We start from the raw sequence: 25,996 nt of genomic DNA on the forward strand, positions 1-25,996 counted from the left end.
TCCTCTCCGGCAGCGCCGAGCTGAGAGGTCGGCGGAGGGGGACTGCCGGCACCCAATCCCCCCCACACCTGGGAGGGAATGGTTTATCCCGGGCCGGCCCCTGGCAGGGCGGAGCTGTGGGAGGAAGTCGCCATGAGGAGCGGGGCGGGGGCGGGCGCCGCCGGGCCGGCCGCGGGGCGGGGGTGTTCGGGGGGAGCCGCCGGGCCTGGGCTGTCGCCGCGGCCGGGCTGAGCTCGCCTCGCCGGGCGGCACCGTCCCGAGTCCGCCTTACCGTCTGCGGGAGGCAGGGGGGCCGCGATGGCTCCCCCTAGGAGAGGCGACCTGAGCCCGGAGGAGAAGGACCTGCTGGGAGTGATCGCCGCAGGTGAGCCCGGCCCGGCCCTCGCCCCTCCGCGGCGGTGGGCGGTAGCGCCGCCCCGGTGTGCCCGGCCCCGCTCCCGGCCTCTCCACCTCCTCGCCGCGGGCTGGCCGGGCTGCCGCCGCCCCTCTCGGCGCAGTGTTGTGCGGCGCTCTGCCCTTCCCCTGCCTCCGCGGGCCGGGCCGCGTCGCGGCTCCGGCGGGCCTCGTAGAGCGCGGCCAGCTCCCCGCCGCACCGGCCCCGCCGGTTGCTCGCCAGGAGGGTTTGCTTTCACACCCGCCGCCGGCGGCGTTAGTGGCGGCGGGCGAAGGGCAGACCGCCGGCCCTCGGCGGCCGTTACCGGCCGCGCTGGCGCGGGCGGCGGGCCCGGCCGGGCTCCTCGGGTCGCCGATCTCGGGGGCCCGTGGTAGGGGCCGGCCGGCCCCCCCGCCCGCCTCTAGCCGCCGCCTGTGGGCCCCGTCCCCCTTCTCCCTGCGGTTCTCTCTCGCACTGGGCGTCACGTGGGGCAGGCCTGTGTCATCCGGGAAGTGCCAAGGGCTGGCGTGCTTGCCGGGCGTGGAGGGGGTGCGCGTTGCTGTACCCTTCGGGCTGGGGAAGCCCAGCTGTGAGGGTCGAACTCTTGCCGAGGAAAGCTTACATCTTTCTTAGGTCTATTTATATTAGTAATGTACATTGACGTTTATCTAATGACTTGTATCGACGCGCACTGCAAAAAAAATGTTTTCTTGGGGATAATCCAGTTCTTTAGCCTGTTACAGGTTTCCCTATGTGCTGTTGCCACACCAGTGCGTCCTTGCAGACAGGATGTTCTTAAATTAACAGAACTTGAGCTTGACCAGGGTATTGTGCACCTCTGGTCCCTTACACTGTTTTATTTTGCATTTCATCCAAGTGTTGCAGTTTCACCACGTTATGTGGCACATATGCTTATTTCAGGGGGGCTTTCTGTCTTGCTTGCTGTAACAGTTGGGTTGCATGGTCTGGCAATGTGAATTTCACAGTGCTATCTGAATAGTTAAACTCCAAACAGTATTTTGAAAATTGTGAGGGGTGTTTGTTAGTTGGAGGTAAACTAAAAACACCTGATATGCTCCATGTGTTTCTCTATGTAGTTTTGAGGCAATTTGAACCCATAAGAAATTTTATTTATAGTTTTGGGGCTTCACTCTCAATTGTATTAAAACATTCCTCTGTGTCAGACACAAGCATAGGACAGTCAGCAATGAATTTGTTGTGGATCAGAATCAGTTTGATTAACTCACTTTAATCAGAGTTTCAGGCCTTTGTCTTGCAGATGCTTCTGTCTAACCTACCTGATGCTTATGATTAAGGGTATGGGATAATTCAGTTTGGAAGGGACCTCAGGAGGTCTCTAGGCCAACCCCCTGCTCAAAACAGGTCAGCTGTGACGTCAAACAAGATAGCTTAGGGCTTTATTCTATCAGGCCTTGAAAACCTCCAAGGATGGAGACTGCACAGTGTCTCTGGGCAAGCTGTTCTGCTGCCTTACTGGGCTTGTGGTGAAAATGTTTTTCCTTATATCCAGTCTGAAGCTTCTTTTACTTTCAACTTCTGTCTGTTGTCTCTTGGCCTCCTACCATGCACCACTGTGAACAGCCTGGCTCCAGCTTTAAGCTCTAGCCTGTTCTAGAAGTCTGACTAGTCAGTTTAGTGTCTTGTTTGGAAATCCTTCAATGTTTTGTCATACAGAACTCTGAACTTGTAAATGCAACTTCGCTTTTCTTTACTTGCATTAAAATTTACTTTGAAGATCACCCCTCGAAGGCTTGCTCTTTCTGATGTTTGTTCTTTTGCTGGGATGTTCTTCTGAAAACTACTCCGGGTCCTAGGAAGCTTCTCACATGTATAAAAAAACAAACAAACAAAAAAAACCCAACAAATAAACAAAAACAAACCAAAACCAATAAAAATATATATATTTGGGGGAGTAGGCTAGTTGACAGTGCCCTGACTGTCAGTTGGTGTATTTTACTGAGTCTTTATCAAGTGTGTGAGATGACTCGGGTGTCTGGCTTTTTTCCCCTAAAATAATTAAAAAAAAAAAAAGTAAAGACACCTGTTTAGTATAGTTAAACCACACTAAAAGCTTTATGAAAAGAAAGAAATTATTTCCAGTATTTGCAATGGGGTTTTTTTTTTAAAGAAAGTGAGCCAAAACTGAAGTTTCAAGTGCTGCTTTGCTGAGAATTTGCTGGATGAGCACCTCCTTGTGATATAGTGAAGATAAACATGAAGCCTGTCATTAAAATGAGCATGTAATACTTATTTTTATTAAGCACATCATTGCTGAAAGAGCTTTGCTTATGACTGAATCCATGATCAGAAGTTTCTGTTAATTTGCAAAAAATTTAATTCCCCAAACTTAGACTCTTTGAATGTTGTTTTATTTCTATTTGTTTGCATGCCTGTTGAAGCTGTATTGACAGTCCTTCAAGGGGCTTTAAATCAGGTTCTTAGATCTGTGGCTTAACTGAAAGGTTTCCTGTAGCAAATTGAAAAATACAAAGTTATGGCCTAATTTTCCTTGCACAAATTTCTTTCAGACTTCAGTCTACTTATGCATTTGGAAATTTTTAGAAATGTCAGTGATCAAGCTACCTCGGTCCTTGTCCTTTCCACCTCTATTCTCTATTACCAAAAGCAAATTCCTTCTACTTTTGTGGGTGTAGGAAGTGGAATGTTACAAATTTCAAATTTAAACAGGAAAGGAGATGGGAGTAAATGATAAAGCATGTTTAATTCGGACCAGAAAAGTCTTTGAAATGGCATAATTTCCTTTTGTGAGAATTTAGACAGCTCCTTTAGACATAAGATGCTCCAAAAGAGGTAAAAATATAGAATGTGTTAAAATGCTCAGTATCATTATACTCATTCAGAATTGTACTGGTGCTGTTTATGAAGAGATGTATTAGTGTTCTGTCCTTGTGTGTGTGTAGATCAGTTACTTTAAAAAAAATGGAAGTTTACTTCTAGTGCACGCTCTCAGACTACTCTTTGATGTTGTGACTTCTTGGCTTTTAGCTTCTAGAGCAGAACACTGTTTGTTCCTAAGCCTTGTTACTAAGTGTGATGGATTTATTGGTGGTTAATCTACCATCCCAAGTGGTTAATCTACAAAGGTGTTGATTCTAATCAGGAATGGAACTGATCTTTTTCCTCTTCTTGATTCTCAATTTATTCCCTTTCTCACCCTCTTTTCTCTCTCTGTGTCTTTTTTTTTTTTTTTTTTTTCTTCTTTAATTAAAGGAAACACCGAGGAGGCTGGAAGGCTACTGGGCAGCAAGAATGTCCGTGTCAATTGCTTGGATGAGGTACAGTGAAACTGTACAAGCATTATGCTTGGTTTAGCAAGGAAAATACTAGGTTTGAAGGCCTTCTTGTTGTTAATTAACATTGCTATACAGACGCCTGGAAATCAGAGTTATTCTGAACATATTTCCAGCCTGCAGCTGAATAATGAACCTTGGAAGTGAAGAACTCCTAATTTTTTTTGAAGAAAGTTTAAAGATTAATGTTACTTAAAGTACTACACTGTTTATATTTTCTCTCAAGTTCCAGCATGAACTTTGGTGTCTGTAAGGTAAGATGAACACTGCAGCAACACACATGGGGGACACTCCCTGACTTCTTGTCACCTCCACCAAACTGTAGTCCTTCCGCTTAGACAGTGTGGATAAAGAATACCTGTCCCCATGTCATGCTTGCATCTCATCACCCAAAGCCTTATCTTTGCAGAACAGTAAACAGGCTTTGAGAGTGAGCAGTTAGAAGTGGAAAACACACTGTCTTGCAGAGGCAGATGTGACAGACATGTAGAAGATAAAATCTGTAAGTGATACCTGAAGATGGGAGGAAGTTTGTGGACCTTTAAATTGACAAATTACACATTGATCTAACATGCATGGTGGGCAATTACAGTTTTGCTTCCACGTTACACTTTGTATTAATGTTGCACACTTTAGAAAAAAATTGTAAAAGGAAAAAGAAGAGGAAACAGATACGAACATCACACAAGGTTAAAGGAACCTTGTGTAATTTATCACTTTAAATGTCAGTTTGTGGTTTTTCTCAACTTTATCATTTCATAGGATCACTGGGAAATTCAGGCTAGAAGGGACCTCAGAAGGTTCAGCCTCTTACTCAAAGCAGCTTCAGCTTCGAGGTCAGATGAGGTTGCTGTGAGCTTTATACTGTCTGGCCTTGTAAACCTCCAAGGATGGAGACTGCATAATGTTTCTGGGCAGCTTACTCCACTGCCTTAATATGCTTATGGTGAAAATGTTTTTCCCTAATGTCTGAACCTCTATTTCAACTCTCATTGTCTCTTGCCCTCCTGCCACCATAACTGAAGAGTTTGGCTCTATCTTCTCAATGATCTTCCTGTAGGCACTGGCAGGCTGCTGTTGGGTCCCATCAAAGCCATCTCTTCTACAGGCTGAACAAGCCCAGTTCCTGCAGCCTCTCTTTACTGCACAAGTGCTCAAGTTCCCACCGTGTCTTGGTGATACTCTGCTGAACTTGCTGCAGTTTATCCATGTCTTTGTTGTACTGGAAGGCCTAAAATTGGACAGGGTATTGCAGATGTGGTCTTGTGAATGCTGAGTGGAGGAAAATTATCACTTCATCTACTGGTTATCTTCATGGAATATTGTTAGCCTTTTTTTGTGCTGCCAACAGATCCATTTTCTGATTGTTCTTAAATACAGTTAAATATTTAGGGACTTTTAGGGACTTTTTACAAGGGGAGGTAGTGATAGGACAAGGGGTGATGGCTTTAAACTGAAAGAGGGTAGATTTAGATTAGATGTAAGGACAAAGTTCTTTACTATGAGGGTGGTGAGACACTGGAACAGGTTGCCCAGAGAGGTTGTGGATGCCCCATCCCTGGAAGTGTTCAAGGCCAGGTTGGATGGGGCTTTGAGCAACCTAGTCTAGTGGAAGTTCTCCCTGCCCATGGCAGGGGGGTTGGAACTAGGTGATCTTTAAGGTCGCTTCCAACCCAAATGATTCTATGATTTAAACCTTAATTTCTAATGCATGAATTTCAACAAGCTTCTGACAAACTAGTCAAACTAAGCTTTACAGTAAACTTTGGGAACCCAAGATACAAGGTACGTATGTTTGCAAGTGTGCTTTATTGTATGGGCTTTAAAAGCTTTTCTTTTAGTGTAATTGCTGAACTAGTGCTGAATGACTGCACCCTTGATGCAGTATTAGTGCAACATGCAGGACTACTGTTGAGAGGATATGGTTTATTAATAGAAACCATAACTGAGTTATGCCTCAGCCTATTGTTAAAGAAGAAATAGTGTTAACAATACTTGCCTAATGCTCACATCTGACTAAATACAGCCAAGGCACATAAGACAAGTTCATGGAATGGACTATTTGCAGTCTCCTGTTTATCCTCAAGAGTGGTGTGTAATGATGCGTATTGAACAGAAGAGGGTTCAGATTTGTTTAGGATTCTTAATCCATCAGTCATCTCAACTTTTAGAACTTTTCTATTATAAACCATTTTCCTTCCAATGTATTATTCTAATATCTATACATAAATAGAGTATAATTAAACATTAGCTTCATATGTTTTTCAACGTCACCACAACTGGAGACTGATTTGAATGCATCAGGTCTTACTTTCTTCCCCTGCTGCCTTAGCTGTTTATCCTGAAATTCACATTATTATTTATATTACAACTGTTACTTATTTTATTGATGTTAAGAAATGAGGAAACAGCCCTGAAAATTGAATGCTTAGATATTGAAATGGCAGCACAATTCAGTTGGGAACCAAGAACTCATTTCCTTCCTTAAAGTCCTTTTTACATGAGAGAATCCACAGAATGAGCACAGGTTTTATTTAATTCTCTCTTCTAGTCGTTGTACAGCAAACATGCAGTCACAATTTAATAATTTCCACAGGCTGGAGAATCCACAGCATCCAGAAGCAGGCTGTTATATATTGCACTTGCTGATTTAAAAAAAAATAAACACATAAGATGTCCCTTTGATTTTTGGTTTGACCACGTATTCTAACTGCTTAGATCTGCTTTCTTCTAGGTTAAAAACTACTGACAGTCAGCAATCTTTTCTCTATGTACCTTTAGACAAGGACCAAGTCACATTTTAACATCTTCCAAATGCATTGACTTTTTAAGTATCGCCTAAAGTTATGTTTCTTCAGCAATTGAGCTATAATCATGGCTCTCTTCCGAATCCTTTCCAGTTGTTTCAGCTTCTTCCTCCAAAAATGTGGGCCTGAGCTGGACACAGTATTTCAGCATTGCTTCTGCTGTTGTTACATGTATTTAAAAAATAAAAAATTGCTCCTCTAAGTCTATTTGCTTTTTCTGCCCACGTGCCAAGACTTGCTTACCCTTCACCACCTCCTATCTGCAGTGCTCTACTGGGAGCAGTAGGTCACTTGAAAGCAGAGTAAGACCCCTTTATTCAAATCAGTTTCACAGATGCCCATCTTCCAGAAGGTTGTAGACATCCAGCAGATACAGTCCTGTTTTCTTCCCAGCATCCTTTCTGACCAGATCAGGTTTTTTGTTGTTGTTTCTTTGTGGATTTAGGTAGTCAAAGAAAGGAAAAGTGTTTAGGCTTAATCACTGTCTTTATGAAAACAAAGAAGTACATAGCTTTTCCACAAAACTTGTCTGTAACAGTTTGACTCTGGCAACTTCAAAACTTCAGGTTTTACTCAGGAACCTTTAAGCTCAGGTGTCCCAAAATATTAGGACAAATAGGTGGGCTATGGAAAGGGATGCAAAATAAACACAAATATATTTCTTTTAAATGCATGCTGCTTAGTCAGTTTTTGTCCTATTTTAGATGGAGTGGTTGCTAATTTGGAAATGTAATATGGAAGAAAGTGTTCAGGAATTTTCGATCCCCTGGGAGTACAGAGCTTGTAAATAGTGTTGTGACTTCATGTTGGCTGTTTGCTGACTTTAACTCCATCCATTTGCAGGGTGTGGCTAACATCTTTCAGATTATTACGGCAAGGAGGTTTAGAGGAAGCATATGGATGTTCTAGCTGTGGAAGTTTCTTCCAGTCATGTTGGTAGTTAAAGTTGCAAAGGAGCACGGTAGTACTACAATCCCATATTTTCTGCAGATTAAACAGAGAGACTTGACCTGAAAAGGCTTCACAGTTTTTCTGTATTTAAAATAATATTAAGGTCATTCGTAATCTTCTTGTATACAGAACTATCATTTGGCATTAGCAGCATTACTTTTTTCCTCCAGTTTCGTAATTCAGCTGTTCACTTCTGTAATAAAATACATCTTTTAGAAACAGTCCACTTCTATATGCTAATTACAGCACTGAATACTTTCTAGGAATTACAGCAGCAGCCTGCTTATTAGTGTACGAGGAATGTGTAGCTTTACTCATACTGATTGTGTTCAGCAGAGGGTTCTTCAGTTAAGAACCCTTCATAGTTATCTATGCTATTCCAGTGTGAACTTCCTATGGTAGCACAAAATGCCCAGATCCTTGGCCTTTATTGAGGAGAAAGAGTTCTGTCTTTTTACATAGTGTTTCAAAATACACAAACCAAAGAAAATTCAACAGCTATTAAGAATTATCTGGTTTCAGTTCAGGTTGCTGATTGATGTAGACTTTAACTTTTCATCACTGCAGATGAACAGAAAGATCATCAGAGGAATCTAATGTGTTACATATGTGAAACCAACAGCTCAGCAAGATAACTACAAAGGAGGACTGTAGCTATGATCGACACTCGCTGAACAGTATTTCATATTCTAGTTAGTTCATACTTAGCTATAGCTAGAATTGTTTGTGCACGTATCTGTTGAGTACCTTCCAAATCCTGTCCTGCTTGCAGTAAGTTTAAGATATGTAAAGGCAATCTTATTCAAAAGCTTTAAGGGTGAAATTTCTAAAGGCTTTTGTCTGATGAAAATTCAAGTCATGTATTTCTAGACTAGCAGCCTTCAGTACCATTTCTGTTAAAAGTCGGAGATATTTTTACAATCCAATTCCAAATACCTACCTGAACCAGTCTTAATGAGTTGGTCTAATTTCAGTGGTGGTCTTCCTTTTTATTTAGGAGAGTTGATTTTGAAGACATACATCAAGTAGTATTTCTGTATTCCTTGGGGCACCTGCTCTTTTTGCATCGTTTGTTTCTTTTTTAGTAACTTCCCAAATATTGTCTCAAATAAAAGCCAAACCTACAGTCTATGCGTTTAGTTTGTAATTTTCTGAATTAATAGAACTGGTATAGTTGCCTGAATCTAAAGAATAAACAAGGCACTCTTTCCATGTGTATGTGGGGCTGGGTTCCTCATTGCAAAATGAGCTGGGGAAAGGAGAGGTGGGTGCTTTAACATTGTCAGCATACAAGTGTCTACAGCAGTTTTTCAGCTGGGGTTTTTACAGCCCTCTCCCTCTAGGTAGCTAGTATTCACAATGGCACAGTATTCACACAGGCAATGTCGTGGTGTGGCCCAATGCCTGCTGAGGGAGCTGCTCCAGTGTGATCCAGCCTATGTGTGCCAATCTTGGCCAAGTTTCCATGATTGAGAAGAAGGGTGAAGTGAGTGTGAGAAGTGTAAAACACTGGGAATGTTGGGACCACTTGGATTCCTCTTTTCTCTTAGTAACACAAGTCTATGTGGCTACTTAGGAGCAAATCGTCAGCATGTTATCCACAAAACAATGGCTTTTAAAAATGTATGTGTATCATGTTTGTTTTCTTACACAGTCAGCATGAGTGTTTAAATGCTCACAACATAGTCAGTTTTTCTGCCAAATATGCGCAGGTCACTGGCATGCGAGATGGTCTATGATTTTTTTTGTTTTGTTTTGTTTGTCCTGACTTGTTCCCTGGCCACCCCACACTCCCCAATTCCTGTGGTCAACAAAGGTTGAGAAACAGTGTTGTTGAAAACTTCCTCCTTAGTTCCTAGAAGGCGGAAGGTTGCTTTTTGAGTTTATTATCTTTATAAATTTGGTTTTATTCATCCTGTGGATGTACACCTCTCCCAGGTGCTGAAAAGAGATAGACTGACCTGCTTGCTTCTTCCCCCACTTCTGGCGATGGAGTCCAACCCCTTCCTGGATCTGGTAGTCATCTGCTCCTCCTGCCTCCCCACGCATCCTTTTCTTCCCTTGTTAGCTGATTCAGCCCACTGACCCTGTAGTATTTTTTTTTTCCCTTCAGTTGGCTCTCCCACCATGGCAGTATTAAGTCACCTTACCTCTTGGAATCCCATCCCTCAGTCCACTTCTAGTATATTTTCAACATCAGGAACTGGGAAGCGTGGTGTGTAATGGCTGGGCGGGCTGTGCCATGAGGCATAGCCCCGTTGTGCCAGGGAGTCCTTGTTGGTTGATGAGCTGAAGAACCTGGTCAAGGGAGGTGCCATGCTATTTCTAGAGGCACTGCAAACTCTATTCCCCTGGTACAGTCAGACATATGGGGAGTACTTATAGCCCTGCAGAAGACGGGCGATGTTAATTTTGCTCCCTGTAAACCATGTAACATCCCTGCAAAGTAAACAAGAAACTGGGAACGATTCATTTTTGTCCTAGGAAATGAGGTTAAAAGACTGGATTTTTAGTCAGAACAATGTTACATAGTAGCTGCTAGGAAATGGATTCTTCATCCTATGTTAGGTACTTTGTTTCATCTGTATGTTTAATAAACTGACTGCTAGTTTAGTATTTTAAGTATGTTGTATTGACAATCCAAATGTCATCTGTCAGAAAACAGACTGTTGCTGGACCTGTCTTTGATATTCAGGCTGAGAAGAGTATTTGCAGTCATTTCAGTTTCTGCATAGGGACATAATACAGGATACCAAGCTTTTCCAGATAAGCTTGTGTCTAGCCTGTCCATTTTTTGTTTGCCGTGAATGTGAAAGGCTGATATCAGTGTGACTTTAAATCCAATTTTCTAACAACTGTCTACATGTTTTCTGCTTGATACGTTTTTTTGATCCACACCACAGCCTGACACTTTCAAAATTTAATCAAAGGCTTTTAAAAAAAGTTTCCCAGGAGGAGGGGATGACAAAAAAAAAAAAAAAAAAAAAAAACCCAACCCAAAAAACCCCAATCCATTCCTTTGTCCTGTAATCTTCAGACAGATTTTGTAATTGAAACAGCTGGCATTCAAGATATAACCAAACTTAAAGTCATTGTTTTCTTAAACTTCCCTCTCCAGTCAAAAACCTTACTGTGTTCTTATCCCCTTACAGCAGTACTTTTCTGCGCTGCTAAAGGAGGCAAATCTATACTATGACTCCAGGCTGGGATTGGCCCATAAAAATTGCTGTCAATGTAACGTAATGTAACGTAACATAACATATTTTAGATATTAGGATAGAAAGCCTTTACTTAACCTTTATAGGACCACAAATGAAACCTACCAAAAACAATCACAAATTTGTTTCATGTCTCTGAAGTGATCTCTCCAGGTCTTTTGTTTCTTTAATGGCAGTTCATATTGCAGTTTACCAAAATATTTCAGGTTACTAAAATATAATGCATGAAGTAATAATTTTTATTGTTTTCAGTTAGTATGGGAAATAATGAAAATATAATACTTTAAAATTGTTATTATAATTTTGACTTTCCCAATTTCCCTCACCTTTAAGAATTTTTTGAAAATGATACTGATAAATTTAACTCAGTTGGGTTTTATTCTATCATAAATTGAAACAAGAAATATATTGAGGCTCAAACTGACAATTACGTTATTTCAGAGTATCACATTGCCATATGTTTACAGAGCTGCAGTAATGGTGTACATGAGCGTATTTGTTCACACAGCCTTAACCTGCAAAAAAAAAAGGGGGAAGAAAATGCCATTTTGATTTCCTTCAGGGACAAACTAAAGCACACCCCCTTGTATTAGGTGTTGGAGAATGTTCCTGGGCAATTGCTATGTCTTGGCTGATAACATGAATCCTGACTTTATGTTAAGTGAAAATAAACAGCATATTGGAAAAAGCGTATCAAATTCTAAAAACGGAATGTCATGCAATTTTCTCAAACAAAAATGTGCTTCTCCCTGCCCTTTGAGAGGGAGAGAACCTGCACTAACAATTCACCCTAGTTCTGAAAATTTCCCCTAGGGTTTGCCCAGGTTTGCATTTATAATTACATCAGTGCAACTCTAATAAAAACTCAGTGCCTTCCTTGCTGAAGCTAATCCTTTTTGTACTGGTGCAGTTTATCAAAAGGCAAGGTTTGAGACTGTGTGGTTGTTAAAGTCTAGTTAGAGCTGTGTATCTTTACAAGGACTTTCAGAGCTCTGGCTGATGTAAGATCACAGACATAATACCAAAAGGATGGATAAATGGGAGAGAGGAGGATAGCACAATTACCACTAATCATGACTAAAAACGAGCAAGATGGTTTTCAGAAACTGCAAATCTTTGTAATGGCAAAACCAACAAGACCCTATTCCTAATTTTCTTGTTGCTTATCATATAATGCTGGGGAGAAAAGAAGTAACTTAGGAACCTACCAAATTTTCTAAAACAAGCTTTTCCTGCTAGCAGAAGCATTAGTTTAATGCTAATGTCTTATACAAAAGGCCAATGACAAATCAGCGGTAAATGGCTTTCATTTATTCAACACTGGTCTGTTTTCAAATATATAGCACAGCATAATTGGAAAAGTGACATGGAAATGGAAAATCTACTGCATGTTAGTAACCATATTTTTTCATGAAGATTTTGTGAGCTTTTTTGTTGTTGCTAACTTAAATATTACGTGAGGCTTTGGTAGTTATACTGAATATGTATGTACAAGTAAAAATTATCAATGGTATGAAGATCAAGAGATGTAACGAATTCTTTTCTGTATGCCACTTCCTCCTTCTTTCTTTTGTTAGCATGGCATGACCCCTCTAATGCATGCAGCGTACAAAGGGAAAGTAGACATGTGCAGGTTGCTCTTGCGACATGGAGCTGATGTTAACTGCAATGAACATGAGCATGGATATACTGCCTTGATGTTTGCTGGACTTTCAGGTAACTTACTAAACTTAGATCACTGATTTTTATGACATTGATGGGTACAATTTGCCATAAATTAATAATTTAAAGGAAAATGATGACATGTTTTTATTATTCAGGTTTACTGTTACTTATGTGAACCATGCAAATATGTCAAGACAGTAGAATCATCAGGACATTGGAACAGGAGAGCTACTGTTCAGGCTTGGGAACTTTTTTCATATAAAAATTGATTTTGTTCAGCGTTCGGAGGCATAGAGTCTATCTGTACTTTGTCCTATTTGTTACAGATCTCAAAATTCAGCCTCCTGTGACAGTTTTCTTGTGCAGTGGGATACATTCTGTTTAACTATACTGTGTTATACTGAAAAAGATGCTGCACCAAACTGCTTTTTTTAGGACTACAAATCAGTCGCATTTAGTAGTATTTGAGGCAAATCAATCCAGTACTTTTGAAATTTTGCCTTTCTTCTACATTATTTTTGCAATTATGTTGTGGGCTTTTAAAAATGTATCTAATAAGTTTTAAAAACATGTTTTCTCACGTTAATTTTCCTTCCTCTCTTACACTATTTTTTTTTCATGAGAGTACTTATAGCTGTATATATCTTCTCCTGTCTCAAGTGGTGGTTTGCAGCTTTCCTCTTACTATTCTTTTTCCCTGATGAAAGGAACAATTATGTCCTTGAGTGAGAAAGAGACACTACTTAAAAAACATTGTTTCTTCTGGGGAAAAGATTACATTTGGGAATATTAGGTTATTTTAAGTATCTTCTTTACTAGGCCACTTATATCTTCCCAAAAAGTAGATTCTAGGGAAGTAAGATTTCTTGGCGGGTAGAGTTTAAACTCTGCCTTCTTTCATCATAAGAAAAGAAAGGCATGTGCATGTATATGAACTTTAACTGGATCATCAGATCGCTTTTCAGCTAAAACTTTGGTAAAAAGATTTGGGAAACTTCAGCATTCTGTGGCATTGAGCAATATCAGAGCTGCAGCAGATAGGTGGGAACAAACTCTTAGAGGTTGTTAAATGACTGCAGCTTTATGGAGTATGCTGAATTTTTACCATTTTCTCACAGCTGAGCTTTTAACATCCTGGGTTTGAATGCTTCTGAATGTTGACTTCAAGGTCTGTTATCTGTGAGTGCAAAAGGTACATGAGCACTACCAATGCAATGCCTTTGTTTTAAATCAGAAACATTCATTTCCATCCACCACCTCCTTTTTTTATATTCACTTTTCTGTATTTAGCATATGCACAAAACCTGATAAAGTAAGAATACCTTTGAAAGCAAAACCAGCACGAGTGGTGGCAAGTGCCCTTATTAGTCTCTGAAGGGCACCAATTAAGTCATCTAATCTTCCCATCAAATTTTAGCTTCATTTTACTTGGTATTTAGCCCAGTCTGAACACCCAGTTCCTGCTGTGGAGAAAGGAACAATCTGTTCTCTTCTTTATGCTCCTGCTACATAATAGTACTGGATTTGTTTTTCTTCTTAGAATAGCAAATGTTATAGTTGAACTGTCAAACTAGATTAGTAGAATTTCCTTCGATACTGCTATCCAGAGGGACCAAGCTCTAGTGTAGTTACATGCATATGACTCCCATAAGCTCCACGGGGAGCTGAATGTGCATTACAGAGAGCAGAGTTATACCCTGCCTGAATTTAGTTATTTTGATTTGACCCTCTGGAACCATAAATAAGGAGGCAGCACCGTGCCTTTCTCTTAATCCATTCTTAAAATAATAACATTAAGAACATTCATTTCCCTCAGTGTTATTCCTAGTCTTTAAGAAATTCGCTCCTTGTTTTTCTACAGCATAAAGAATTACAAGCTCCGGTTTGTTCTCTCTCATTCCCCATATCTTCTCCCCAAATTCAGGAAACAAAGAAATCACCTGGATGATGTTAGAGGCTGGAGCAGAGACTGATGTTGTCAACTCTGTGGGAAGGACAGCAGCTCAGATGGCTGCTTTTGTGGGGTAAAGTGAAAGTCTGTTATCATTTCCTAAATTCCTAAAGAAGTAAAAAGTTAGATTCTGTGCTTTTTATTGGAGAAACATTATTTAATGACCTGTTCTGAACTGACACAGTTGTTCAGCTTTTTTTCCACATCTCATCCTGTAACAGAGCCAATTGGTGTTCTATACCCATGCTTTGTTTCATAAAAGCACAAATGATCTTATCTGTAAGAATAGATGCTGCTGTTCTTCAAGTGTGCAAGTTTTTGCAATGTCATCCCTTTTCAAATTGTGAGAGGAAGCTGGTAAGATCTGAGGTGTCTGAAGTGCAGGTAGGTGCTTCTGCAGTACAAAGTGCATAACTGGAGCTTCCTTTGTGGGAAGGAACAAACGTAGCACTAGGAGTCAGGAACTCTCATCTGAGCTTTGCCATGAGCATGCTGGGTGCTAGTGGTGAGTCACCTCCTGCCCTTATCCCTCCGCATTTGGGAGAGGGAGAAGTCTCAGCACCTGTTCTGAGGTAGTCAGTACTTACTGACCTGAACTTGACTAGAAAAAGAGAAAATATTTGTCATTCCAGTATGCTGTGTGATCCTGGGGAAAACATGAAACCAGGCTTTTTTCTGTTGTTATGTTTCTTGTCTTTATTTTCTAAACCCTTTTTACTTCTTTACCCATCTTGACAGTGCTGGGAGATTCCTGGATTAACATTCCCAAATATACCACTTTTTCTCTATTTCTAGCAAGAATGTGTGATAAAATATTACCAGAAAAAGTAGAGTCATTTTAATGACTCAGCTATTGCTGTCCAGATGACCTTCCCAACAACCAAAAATGAGGACCTGTATTTTCACTTCAACACAACCTTCTCATATTGTTTAAATGTCTGAGAACTCCCTTGCAAGTCCATTAGGTGTTCTGGATTCAAGAGCCTACCTTGCCATTTAGATTTACTTCCTTGAATAGTAAGTTAGTGCAGTCTCAATTTCAATCATATCTCATTCTGGTCTTTTAAAGAGGAAAAGATTGACATAGCTGACTTCAGGTTCAAGCGGTAAAACCTTAACTATTCACTTAATATGTCAGAGAAGTCCACTCCTATTAATTATACTTTGGATTTGGAGAGTCTTTTCCAATGTGATGCTGAATTGAATTATTAAGGAATGGGGAATATTATCTCCAATGTCATTTTGGAGAATTCTTGTTTAAAATCTCATCACATCACCAAGATCGAATAAATATTTTCAGGCATACTAAGATACGCTACTCTGTAAAAGTCTGAACATTGGAATCCATTCCTGTTTTCTTTTTTATTCTCTGTCCAATCAACATTAATTCATCTGTCTATGTGTGGGAAGTGAGGATACTTCTTCCCCTGCCATTTGTCTTACACTGTGGTCTATTAGCTTAGAACAGTCTCTTCTAAAACAGTGGAGGGTTTTAAATGCTGGAATTTGGTTGGCTGTGTCATCTTCTACTGATTAATAGGATTAGTGCCAAGATAAATCAATCAATTTAAAGAATGTGGTCCTGAACTAGAGAAGCTAAATTTTACTTTCCCTTTAGCCAAGTAATCCATCATATTGTCAGATGTAGAAAACAAGAAGGGGGTGTAACTTCTCTCATCTTGTTACTTTAATCACAGTCCCCTCTTTTTTTGGTAAATTTTAAGCATGTTCTGTTCTTATAATTTCTCCCACTTTAGGTTAATACGCTACTATCTGTTTCAGGTCTGAAAATTTACAAGTCTCAATGCAAATGTCATTAATTTTTGAAAGTACAAAGTGGAGAGAACTTACCTTGAAAAATTTTAACACTAGTATGAGACTACTAGTGTAATATAACTTTGGGAAGAAATACCTATTCTCTTAGTTTTGGCTTACCAGGGAAAGAGCATGCAGGAACAGGACAGAGTTCTCAAAATGAGATTTCATTAAGTCATTCCCTGCTGGGAGTCAGTAAGTTACACTTACTGAACATAAAAGTTATACACAAAAGAACAGCAAGAGTTGCCTGTTACCAGTGCAAAGCGTATCATGCTAAGCTCCTTTGTGGGTAATTCTCATCTGTATTGCTTAGATTAGATTTGGGTTTAGGTATTATTATTATCATCATTATCATTATTATTATCATCATCATCATCATCATCATTATTATTATTATTTCATTGGTGATTTTTTTTCTTGTGTGCCTTTAGGTCAACATGACTGTGTGACCGTCATCAACAACTTCTTTCCACGTGAAAGGCTGGACTACTATACTAAACCACAAGGCTTAGATAAAGAACCAAAACTGCCAATAAAATTAGCTGGGCCTCTGCATAAAATTATTACTACTACTAACATGCATCCTGTTAAGGTGGAGTAATATGAAAATTGTATGTGTTTGTGGCATGGGAACTGTTTCTTTATGTCAGAAAGCATTCAGCTCTTCTGAGAGTCCAACTGAGATCAAAAGCATTATCCACTAATTCAGATGTTTCTGAAAATGAGAAAGAATCAGGCTCAACATTTAGATGTGATTAAAAAATGAAGCTATTTCAGTGTTTATATACACCAGAATCTTGAACTAACACCCCTAAGTGGAGAGATTCTTATTTTTTACATCAGTAACCATAAATAGCTTTCTTTTTTGGCTTTCTTTTTTTCCTAGCCCCACTTGAAGTGGAAGCATAAAACAATTTCCTATCTTAACAAAACCTCATTGTTCTCTCAATGCTTGTCTCAGCATGTATCTTCCTACCTTTATCACTGGTTCACCGTAGTAACATCTGCTGCTGTTTCTGAAAGTATGTGCAAGAGAGATTTATTTTTACTTCCCAGTATATTTGCTGAAAATAATGTCTTTTATGGTTTGATCCTCCAGTGTAGTTCAGAGAAATTAATACACTTAAATTCAAAGTCAGGTTCCTTGGGCTTGCCATCCAAAGTCAGGAACGTGTCAGCAGTTGCCAACCAGGTATCTACAGTACATACAAAGAGTAATGCACCAGTGGCAGCTAATTTAGTGAGTAGAGTATACAGTTTCCTCTTAAAATGGCTAGTTCAGTGCTTTACTAGTCCACCTGAAGTACTCCAAGATTATGTGAGGTTGATGTGTTCTGTGAAATTGCTTAAATGATACAAGTCCACTTTATTTTAGGTGTTCAAAAGCAAAGAGATTCTAGGACAGTGTATGGTAGTTTCTGTAACTGTTTCTTTTGAAATAGTTTTGATTCTTCAGGTTCGTATTTTGAAAAAAATCCTTATTATTTTTAATACCAGTCTTAATTTAAATGTTTCTTGTATGGGAACTGTGAATTACAACGGAAAAAAGAAGGGGAAGACTGCATAAGATGGAAGTAGAAGAATATTAGAAACTCCACTGAAATTTAGCTACAATGAGCTATATCGTACAATGTCAATGCACAAGTTTAAAAATGCCAATGCACAAGTTTAAAAATACTAGTTCCTAACTGGATTACATTTTCTTCAATCTTTCTCATAGATTGTGTTGCTGGTAAAAGAGAACCCTCTATTGGCTGAAGTAGAAGCGCTGCAGAAATGTTACAGGGTTCTGGATCTAATTTGTGAGAAATGTATGAAGCAGAAAGATATGAATGAAGTACTTGCTATGAAAATGCACTACATCAGTTGCATCTTCCAGAAATGTATTACATTTTTAAAAGAGCGAGAGGATAAACTAGATGGATTTATCAAAAGGTATGTGTATGAACCAGCTTTACAGATACCAGAAAAAGACAACTGTAATAATAGATTAGATTGTCTTGGATAAAGGCTATGCCAAGTAAATTTCAAAATAATCCCAGCTGCAGTCACTTCAGGGTGGCATTGACTCCCTTTTTTCTGTCTGAAGTGGCATTGTCCTTTCCAGGGGTACAAAGGAAGCATTCCTAGAGTTTCAGCTCCCTGCTGGAACTGGTTAGAGCTTGGCAATCACACATACACTTTGAAGCAGCAGAAAGCAACATGTGGTGGAGAAAAAGGGGAACGATAGGCTTGAAAAAAGAATTTCTCAATGTCCGATATGGATCATCTGGGAACGCTTCTCTTGCCATTTTGCTCTCCAGCAGTCATACAGGGTGAGATTTTTTTTTTTCCAAAAACACTTAAAGCAACTGAGAACTGCAGATCCCACTGGCTCTGGATGAGACTGGGACTGTTAAATCACTTAGATCATCAGAACCCACTCAGAGTTACAAAACCAGCTGCCTGATCTTAAGTATCAAAGTAAGTGGCCTGGCTTTTAGAAGGATCGCATTCCCCATAGACCTCCATGGATTTCTACATGATACTGAAAATAAATGAAGTCAGCTTTCACATACTGACATCAAATAGTTTATCAGTGATCCATATAAAAAAGTAGGAGCCAACCAGATAGATATAGAGGCATCAGGATTATAACAAGTTATTAAAGTAAGTAAAGCAGAATTTGTATGTAAAGTATTGTGCATTCTTCAGTGTTTATTTTTACAATGCTCATTTTTAAACACAACAAAGCATTTCACTACTTTAGTCAGATGTAGATACTAGTCTACCTGTAGATGATTATTTTTCTCTGTGTGGTTGAAACAGTGAGTAGTGGTTTCAGAGTGTACATTTAGTTATTTTATATTTCATAATGATTGTGCATTAGAATAAAAACAATTTCATTTGCATTTAAACACGTTTATGTATGAAGTTGCCAAATTATTTTGATTTATAATTCTCTATAATTTGAAAGAGGACAGAGTACAGCATGCTGTGTATTTGTTTTTGATCATGTACTATGTGATTTCTTATTTGATGTTGGTTTTTAAAAATTTAGTCTCTTGAAAGGGAGAGATAAAGATGGTTTCCCTGTATATCAAGAGAAGCTAATTCGAGAAAGTATCCGAAAGTTTCCCTACTGTGAAGCTACATTGCTCCAGCAGCTTGTGAGAAGTATTGCTCCTGTTGAAATAGTAAGTTTTTCCTATCAAGAAAATACTTCCTAAGCAACTTGCATAGTAAATTCAGTTTAAACTAAGCCATCTTTCTGTTTCTCAGCTTCTGCCATGTGTTACATTAAGCAAAGGTTTTTGATGTCCCTGAACCCTCTGGCAAACTGGAATTTTATTTTGCGTATTGCAGGAAAATGCTCTAAATACTTCAACTAGTAGTTTTTTCCTGTGCCCATAATGAGTGCTTAAATACCTCAGCTTTTAAAGAAAACTGAAATAATTTGTTTCTTGTCTCAGAGCTTTCTTTTCCTACTCTGGGATGCCTAGTCAGTTTTTCTTTGCTAATTCACTTTTACAAATCACAGATTCAGACACAGGTGAAACTCATTTTGTGTTCTTTTTTCACAGTCTAAATTCAATTTAAGATCAGATCCTTTCCTAGATTTAATGCATTCATTATTTCTAGTGTACATGAAAAGTTGGTAATATGATGGTAGAAAAAGAAAAAACATTCTGTGATGCTCCTTTTATCGCAGAGAGAGGCAAGATGATGCAATGTAGAGCAAAATGTGTATCTAAATTAGGAAATCAAAATTAAAAGTAAAAAATCTAACTTCAGTTTTCCTCACATGCCTTTGCTAACACACTGTTATTATAATAGTATTAATTACTTCATAATAAATCTTACACAAGAGTTACTATTCTTTTTTAAGAATGTTCTTTCTAGTCTCCGAGAGCTAGATATTACATGCACTAATACTGGGGAAGTGGAACAATTTTGTGATGTGTTTGGATTATGCTGAGTGAATTAAAAATAGCCTCCATCTTAAGTGGCTCCAAGTCTACTAAAATGTCCTGAGGCTTAGTGCAATCCCTACTGTTTGTCTAAGCCAGAAAAATAAATACAGTGTGAAAACATAAGCCATCATGATGCATTAAGACTTGCTTTAGAGTAAACATTTTCCTTCCTGTCCCTTTTTTCTTAGAAGAGCTTGCAGTCTTTTCTGCCTTCAAAGAAATATGGTTTGTTACATTGGATTTCTGTCCATTATTCAGAACTGGAAAGGAGGAGATGCTGTAAATTTTTATTTGTCTGGAAGCCTTTGACCTTTGGCATGTACAATTACTTGGCTTCAGTCTGGGCATCTCAGCATTGTCGTAGTAGTTATGATCGTGCATATTCCATGGTAGTCCAACAGTTTAAGGATTTACTTAGAGCTGGAGCAACTTGGCATTTTTTTCCTCTAATGTTTACATCATTGCCCAAAATAATAGTCTTAATTTATGGTTACCAGTAAAATATACTAAATCTTACTGCTTGTATTGCATGGGAAAGATACTGCAAACAATATCTAAATAATAATATGCAAATAGTTGTTTTGACGATTTCAAGTTCTGACCATTTGGTCTGTAGCATCTGAGTACGCTGAGCACAGTAGTATATCAGTGGCAAGTAAAATATCTTTCTGTGTGCCAGCACAGACTAATCTGCAAAAACCTGCTGCATATGATCTACAACTGGGTGACTGTGTGTAAAGAACACTGAGTTCGTTAATAGTATTATTAATAATTTACAGAGTAAAAAAATGATAATTTTTATCCTCCCTTCTACAGAAGGTAAGCACTAAGTTAACTTTATATACAAAAATTTATCTAACCATATACATGTTAAGTTGTACATGTTAGTTGAAGTTCTATGATTTAATTTTATGTTCTTGCTGCTATAGCATCTTCAGTGAGACTGCAGCTGGCCAGTTGGAAGCTTGCATTGCTTGTTTTGTTATTCTCTTGCACGTCCCTCTTCATGATAGTGTTATTTTTTAATCCCATTACCACTGTTTGTCTTACCTTTCAGGGTTCTGATCCTACAGCTTTTTCTGTACTTACACAAGCTATTACTGGCCAAGTGGGTTTTGTGGATGCTGAATTCTGTACAACTTGTGGGGGAAAGGGAGCAGACAAAAGATGTTCAGTATGTAAAATGGTAAGAATCCATAAATAGTTATAATGAATCACAAGAAGTAGTGCCACTGAGGTGCTGAGGATTTTGAATGCTTCACTATTTACTGTGTAGACTTAGGAGGAATGGCATGTATGCCTACACTGAAAATGTGCAAGCCATCTACTTCTGGGAGAGATGCCTGAAATTCACGAGTACTTGGATTTCCAAGTGTGTATGTTTAAGAGTGAAGAAAGAGTAACATTTCCGTATGTTCAGCTTTAACAAAACAAACTATTCTTTATGGATTTTTATATAGGTTAGAATCACTCCATGTGACCTTACAAAAATTGCTTAAAAATACCATTAAGTACTATACATAGAGAGATTTAACTTGGTACACTAAGGAATGCAAGAATATTGTATATTTTTTTAGTACATGAAGATGAATTGATAGCTCTGGTAACTTTCAGGTGATGTATTGCGACCAGAACTGCCAGAAAATACACTGGTTTACCCACAAAAAAGTCTGCAAGACCCTGAAGGAAATTCATGAGAAACAAGAACTAGAAGCTGCCAAAGAAAAAAGGAAACAAGAAAAAAAGCAAAAGAAAGGTTAGATCTATAGTTTGCTTACTGAAACGAATGCTGCATTAACCGCACCACAAGGAACAACAGTAACAGGTCTTAAAATCTGGAACAGCTGAGGTTGAAAGAAAAATCTTTGTTGTAACATAAGAGCATACCTGCATTTGTTGGAATTCTAGTCTTTCAATTTACAAATACTGTGTACTTTCTAAAATCTGTTTTTTAATGCTAGAGTTACACAGGTTTCTACAACTAAAGCATTCTGAATTGCACTGCACTGTTTCAAAATCCAAATCTTTAATCAAAATCATGCAGAAGTTTCACGTTACTCTACCTTTCGTTGGAGGTGTTAGGACAAGTTGGATAATAAGCAAGCAGTCCGCTCCTTCAGTTGCAAAGGTTAATGTAGATGATAACTCTCCTGTGATACTTTCTTCTTCATAATCACAATATTAAGTTAATTGTGTTGTGTACTTTGAATGTGAAGAAAACATTAGTCTTTAAACTGTTAACGGTGTTTTTCTCCCTTCAATAAGCAAATAATTAATGCATAATAACAGAAAAAACACCATATCACCCCCCCTTTAACTTACTCTGCTACAATGTTTCTGTAAGTGAAATAATAGGAAAATTGGGGGTGAAATCACTTTTTCTCTTTTGCAACTTACTAGATTCCCCCTCCCTTGTTTTAAGGATTGTAGAAGTGCACTGGACAAATCACGCTTGTCTTAACAATGGTAGTATTCTTCACTTCAGCTGGACTCTAGAAAATATAGCAGGATATAAATTAGTAATTATTGAAGTTTTCAACAGCTTCCTGTGATGATCCTGTTACAACAAGAGCTGCTGTTGCGTGGGATCAAAATGACTGTGGAAATTGGAGGCAAGGATACTAGAAATCCCTGAATATATTGCATACCAATACAGCAAAACATAATGAGCTGTGAGCAGTGTGATGCCTCACAATGGTGACAAATACACACACTTGCAGGTTCATATTAACTGAACAAGTCAGTGACCAGGTGCTGTCCTCTTCAGAGGGAGAGACAGGATCTTGGTGGATGGCTCTTCTCCCTCCCTCCCTAAAAAGGGAAGCTAACATCTTTTGACATGTTACTGCTGCACTATCTACATGTTAATCTTCATTAACTTCTTCAGATAGACGTCCAACATGCTATAGACCTTATCAGATTATGCATTGTTAGCAAAACAGTGAATTTGTCGTAGCTTCAAGTCACCTTGTGAATGGTGGGGTATCAAAGCTTTTCATATGAACAGCAGTTTTATTTTAAAAAGCTAGTAATAACCCGCTACCAAAAAAAAAAAAAGGGGAAAAAAAAAAATCCCACAGCTGCAACTACAAGCAAAACCAAGAGTTTAAGAGTTTCCACTGTACAAGGGTGAGTGTTAAGGAAGTCTGTGCTTCAGCCTGTGCTTAAGGCAGTTAGCTCCATAGCCAAATGAGGCCTTTGGCAGGTCTTTGGCAGTGTTGTGGCTAGCTGTGACAGTGTTTTTAGCTGGCTATCAATCATAACAGAGAATAAGAAACCAAGATTAAGTACTTCTGAAGGTGCCTGGGCCCCCAATTAGGCTTTCTCCTCTTTCTTTTCAGAATTGCTAGTACACAACCCCTACTTAGCAGAATCAGGGCAAAAAGTTATTTAACCATTTTTTTTCTCTGAAAACATTGCTTGAAAAGTAAAGGTGCAATAGCTAATTCCATTCCGTGCAGTCAGGTTATAAATTTTAGGATGACTCACTTCAACCAAAGTTCATTGTGGTCAACTGCTCATTAGCAAATAATTTCTTCAGTCTGTTATATGCAAAAAAGCTTCCTACGTAATCACATACATGCCTCTAAGAAAAACAGAAACCCACCTGTACTCTATGTTTAACTGGCCTGCAGCCATTCTTTGAAAAGCTAACTGTAAGAATATTGTCAATAAAACATGCTTGAATTGGAAGTTAAAATAACTGTAGTGTCCTACTCTGCTCCTCTACATATTAAAAAGAAGTATGGCAAAATTGAAGATAAATTAATGAGAGCTTTGTGTACGGTTAGTTCAGAGTAATCTTACACCAATTTAAGCAGAACTCTAGTGTCTTAGGTCTTTTTTGACATAACTTGGTCAAATTAATCACTTGTAATTGATGCAAAGTTTCCTAGCGTTTATTCAATAATAAAAATGTTTGCTTGCAGATGAGTTCAGTGTTTACTGATGATGCGATTTCTCTTTTGTTTAGATGAAGTGCAACTAGTAGAGGGTAGTTCTACAAGTGAAGAACAGTCAGATCCTTGTCCAGATGCTACCAAAGAAATGGATCTGAATCATGCTACTGACCAAACAGAAGAACGTGAATTTACCAAAGAGATGGAGGCACTAGCCCTGCACCCTGAAAGTCCACTGGAAAGTGAGACTGGCTTAGCTGACATTGCTCTTCAAAAAATTCAAGATTCTGAGGAGTAAGAAGAGGGTAGGAGGGGACTAAGAGTTCTGGCTATGTCCCTGTACCTCAAGGGTCCTAAAGAATTTTTTAGGCTGACCATGTCCAAGTTCTTACAGCATGGCTTATGCAAGACTCCCTTCGAAAGACAGCATGTCTCTGTTCATCAGGAGATGAAATACTGGCTAATTTGTCTTATAAGTACTTCAGGTTCTGTTGTAGATTGTCAAAATAGGTATTTACTATCTGCTAAAAACTAGAGTGGCATAGATCCATCTGTATGTATACCAACAGTAAGCATAGTAAAAATCTACGAGTATCTGTGGTTAATCAGCCACTTAGTGAAAAATAAAAAGCATTTTATTTGGATTATTCATGTTTTCAGAACCTAAAATTTATTTTAATTGTAATTTAAATATTTTTTTTCTGCAAGTACGCAGAACTGTAGTTAGAAGCATTGGGAAGCCAACTGCTAAATTGCTTTTTTACACCCCTTTATGAAGCTTTATCTGAAGGAATTCAATAGCAGTTAAGTTTCTGAAGATATTCATCTGAATTCTCAACTTTTCATGACATTATTGTAAATATTTTTGACTAGTGAGTGCACAACAATAGTGTCTATTTTGTGGCAATTTTATTAAATGATACTGCTGTTTCAGATGTCTCAAGCTGACTGTGAAATGTGTGTTTCAACAGAATTATTTCACTATTGGTTTGGTCAAAAATATTCCAAGTTTATCAAAGTCTAATGAAGGGAAGACCAGAATGACTTAAAATAATTTGACTGACAAGAATAATGGTTTCTAAATCTCAGCTTTCAGGTAAAGATGCCTTAGAGCACAATGGGATGTTGCTTATGAATTATTTCATAAACATAAAAGGTGCTTAATATTGTTCATGCTGAACTTGGTCACAGTGAATTAGATGGGAAAATTCATGTGTGCATTGATAGTACTGGGATTTCACTTAGGCTTTCAACTAAATACTGTATCTAGAAAATAGCTTCCCTTAACTATGCTGTTTTCACTCAGATTTAGTACTGTGTCTCATGAAATCAATGGGAATGTGACAACTGAAAATACTGCTTGCTGCATAAGGATGGCAAAAGTTGAGATTCTGTAATTGTTGGATGAATTACTGGTGTTTTGAACATGGCAATATCCTTCAACTTAGAGGAATAAGGACCATCCTCAAAACAGAGGAAAAATGCTATTAATTTTTTACTATTTAATATATTGACAGTTTTTGTTTAATATTCTGAAAACTGTAAGAGTGAGGATACATAAATGCACCTGTGCGGGGAACGTACCTGTGTTTTAATTTCAAGGATTAGTAAATTGTGAAGAATAAAGGGAAGTTTTTTAAAAGAAGGGAGCTGTGTGGCAATTCTGTTTACTGCATCTGTAACGCCTGTTGGGACATAGGGTGACATTCTCATTGGACATGCATGTGCCTCCTGTAGCTCGGGTGTACGAGTTTAATTTCATGACAGTTGCCAGGCAAGAGACATATGCCTGGAACTTAGATATGCTGAGTCACGATGTAGTCACTATCCTCTCATGGATCTGGGAATGCAGAAGTGCTGCTGGTTCCCTATTCTACACGTAGCATCTGGGGCTCACAGGGACATGTTGCTCTTTAAGTTTTCTCTGAAAATGCAAACCATTTAGGACAAATGATTCAGGATTTCAGAAGTATGGTAAAATCCACAGCACAAATCCTGCTTTCATTCTGCCAGCCAACGCTTTTTCTCG

The 25,996-nt window shown here is 38.7% G+C and overlaps 1 protein-coding gene across 2 annotated transcripts; it reads left to right on the forward strand.

Moving 5' to 3' along the window:
• Positions 1–139: 139 nt before the first annotated feature.
• Positions 140–25,612, forward strand: ANKMY2 (ankyrin repeat and MYND domain containing 2). Of its 2 annotated transcripts, none has more exons than XM_030008898.2 (10): positions 140–364; positions 3,626–3,690; positions 12,259–12,397; positions 14,271–14,366; positions 16,544–16,707; positions 17,836–18,050; positions 19,156–19,291; positions 21,126–21,254; positions 21,683–21,824; positions 24,042–25,612. In XM_030008898.2, the coding sequence occupies exons 1-10, from the start codon at positions 298–300 to the stop codon at positions 24,263–24,265; spliced, it is 1,377 nt and encodes a 458-aa protein (XP_029864758.1). In that variant the 5' UTR covers positions 140–297; the 3' UTR covers positions 24,266–25,612. The 2 variants fall into 2 exon arrangements, with proteins under 2 accessions (XP_029864758.1, XP_029864757.1); XM_030008897.2 differs by having other exon boundaries at positions 141–364; positions 14,271–14,370; positions 16,548–16,707.
• The last annotated feature ends 384 nt before the right edge of the window (positions 25,613–25,996 follow it).

Source organism: Aquila chrysaetos, chromosome 3 (assembly GCF_900496995.4).
Source record: "Aquila chrysaetos chrysaetos chromosome 3, bAquChr1.4, whole genome shotgun sequence".
NCBI lineage: Eukaryota > Metazoa > Chordata > Aves > Accipitriformes > Accipitridae > Aquila > Aquila chrysaetos.

Bases quoted from the DNA above. Each gene is read 5' to 3' on its own strand.
- ANKMY2 (XM_030008898.2), top strand. From the start codon at position 298: ATGGCTCCCCCTAGGAGAGGCGACCTGAGCCCGGAGGAGAAGGACCTG. The intron at 365-3,625 runs GTGAGCCCGGCC...CTTTAATTAAAG, and splicing joins GCTGGGAGTGATCGCCGCAG to GAAACACCGAGGAGGCTGGA. The intron at 21,255-21,682 runs GTAAGAATCCAT...GGTAACTTTCAG, and splicing joins GATGTTCAGTATGTAAAATG to GTGATGTATTGCGACCAGAA.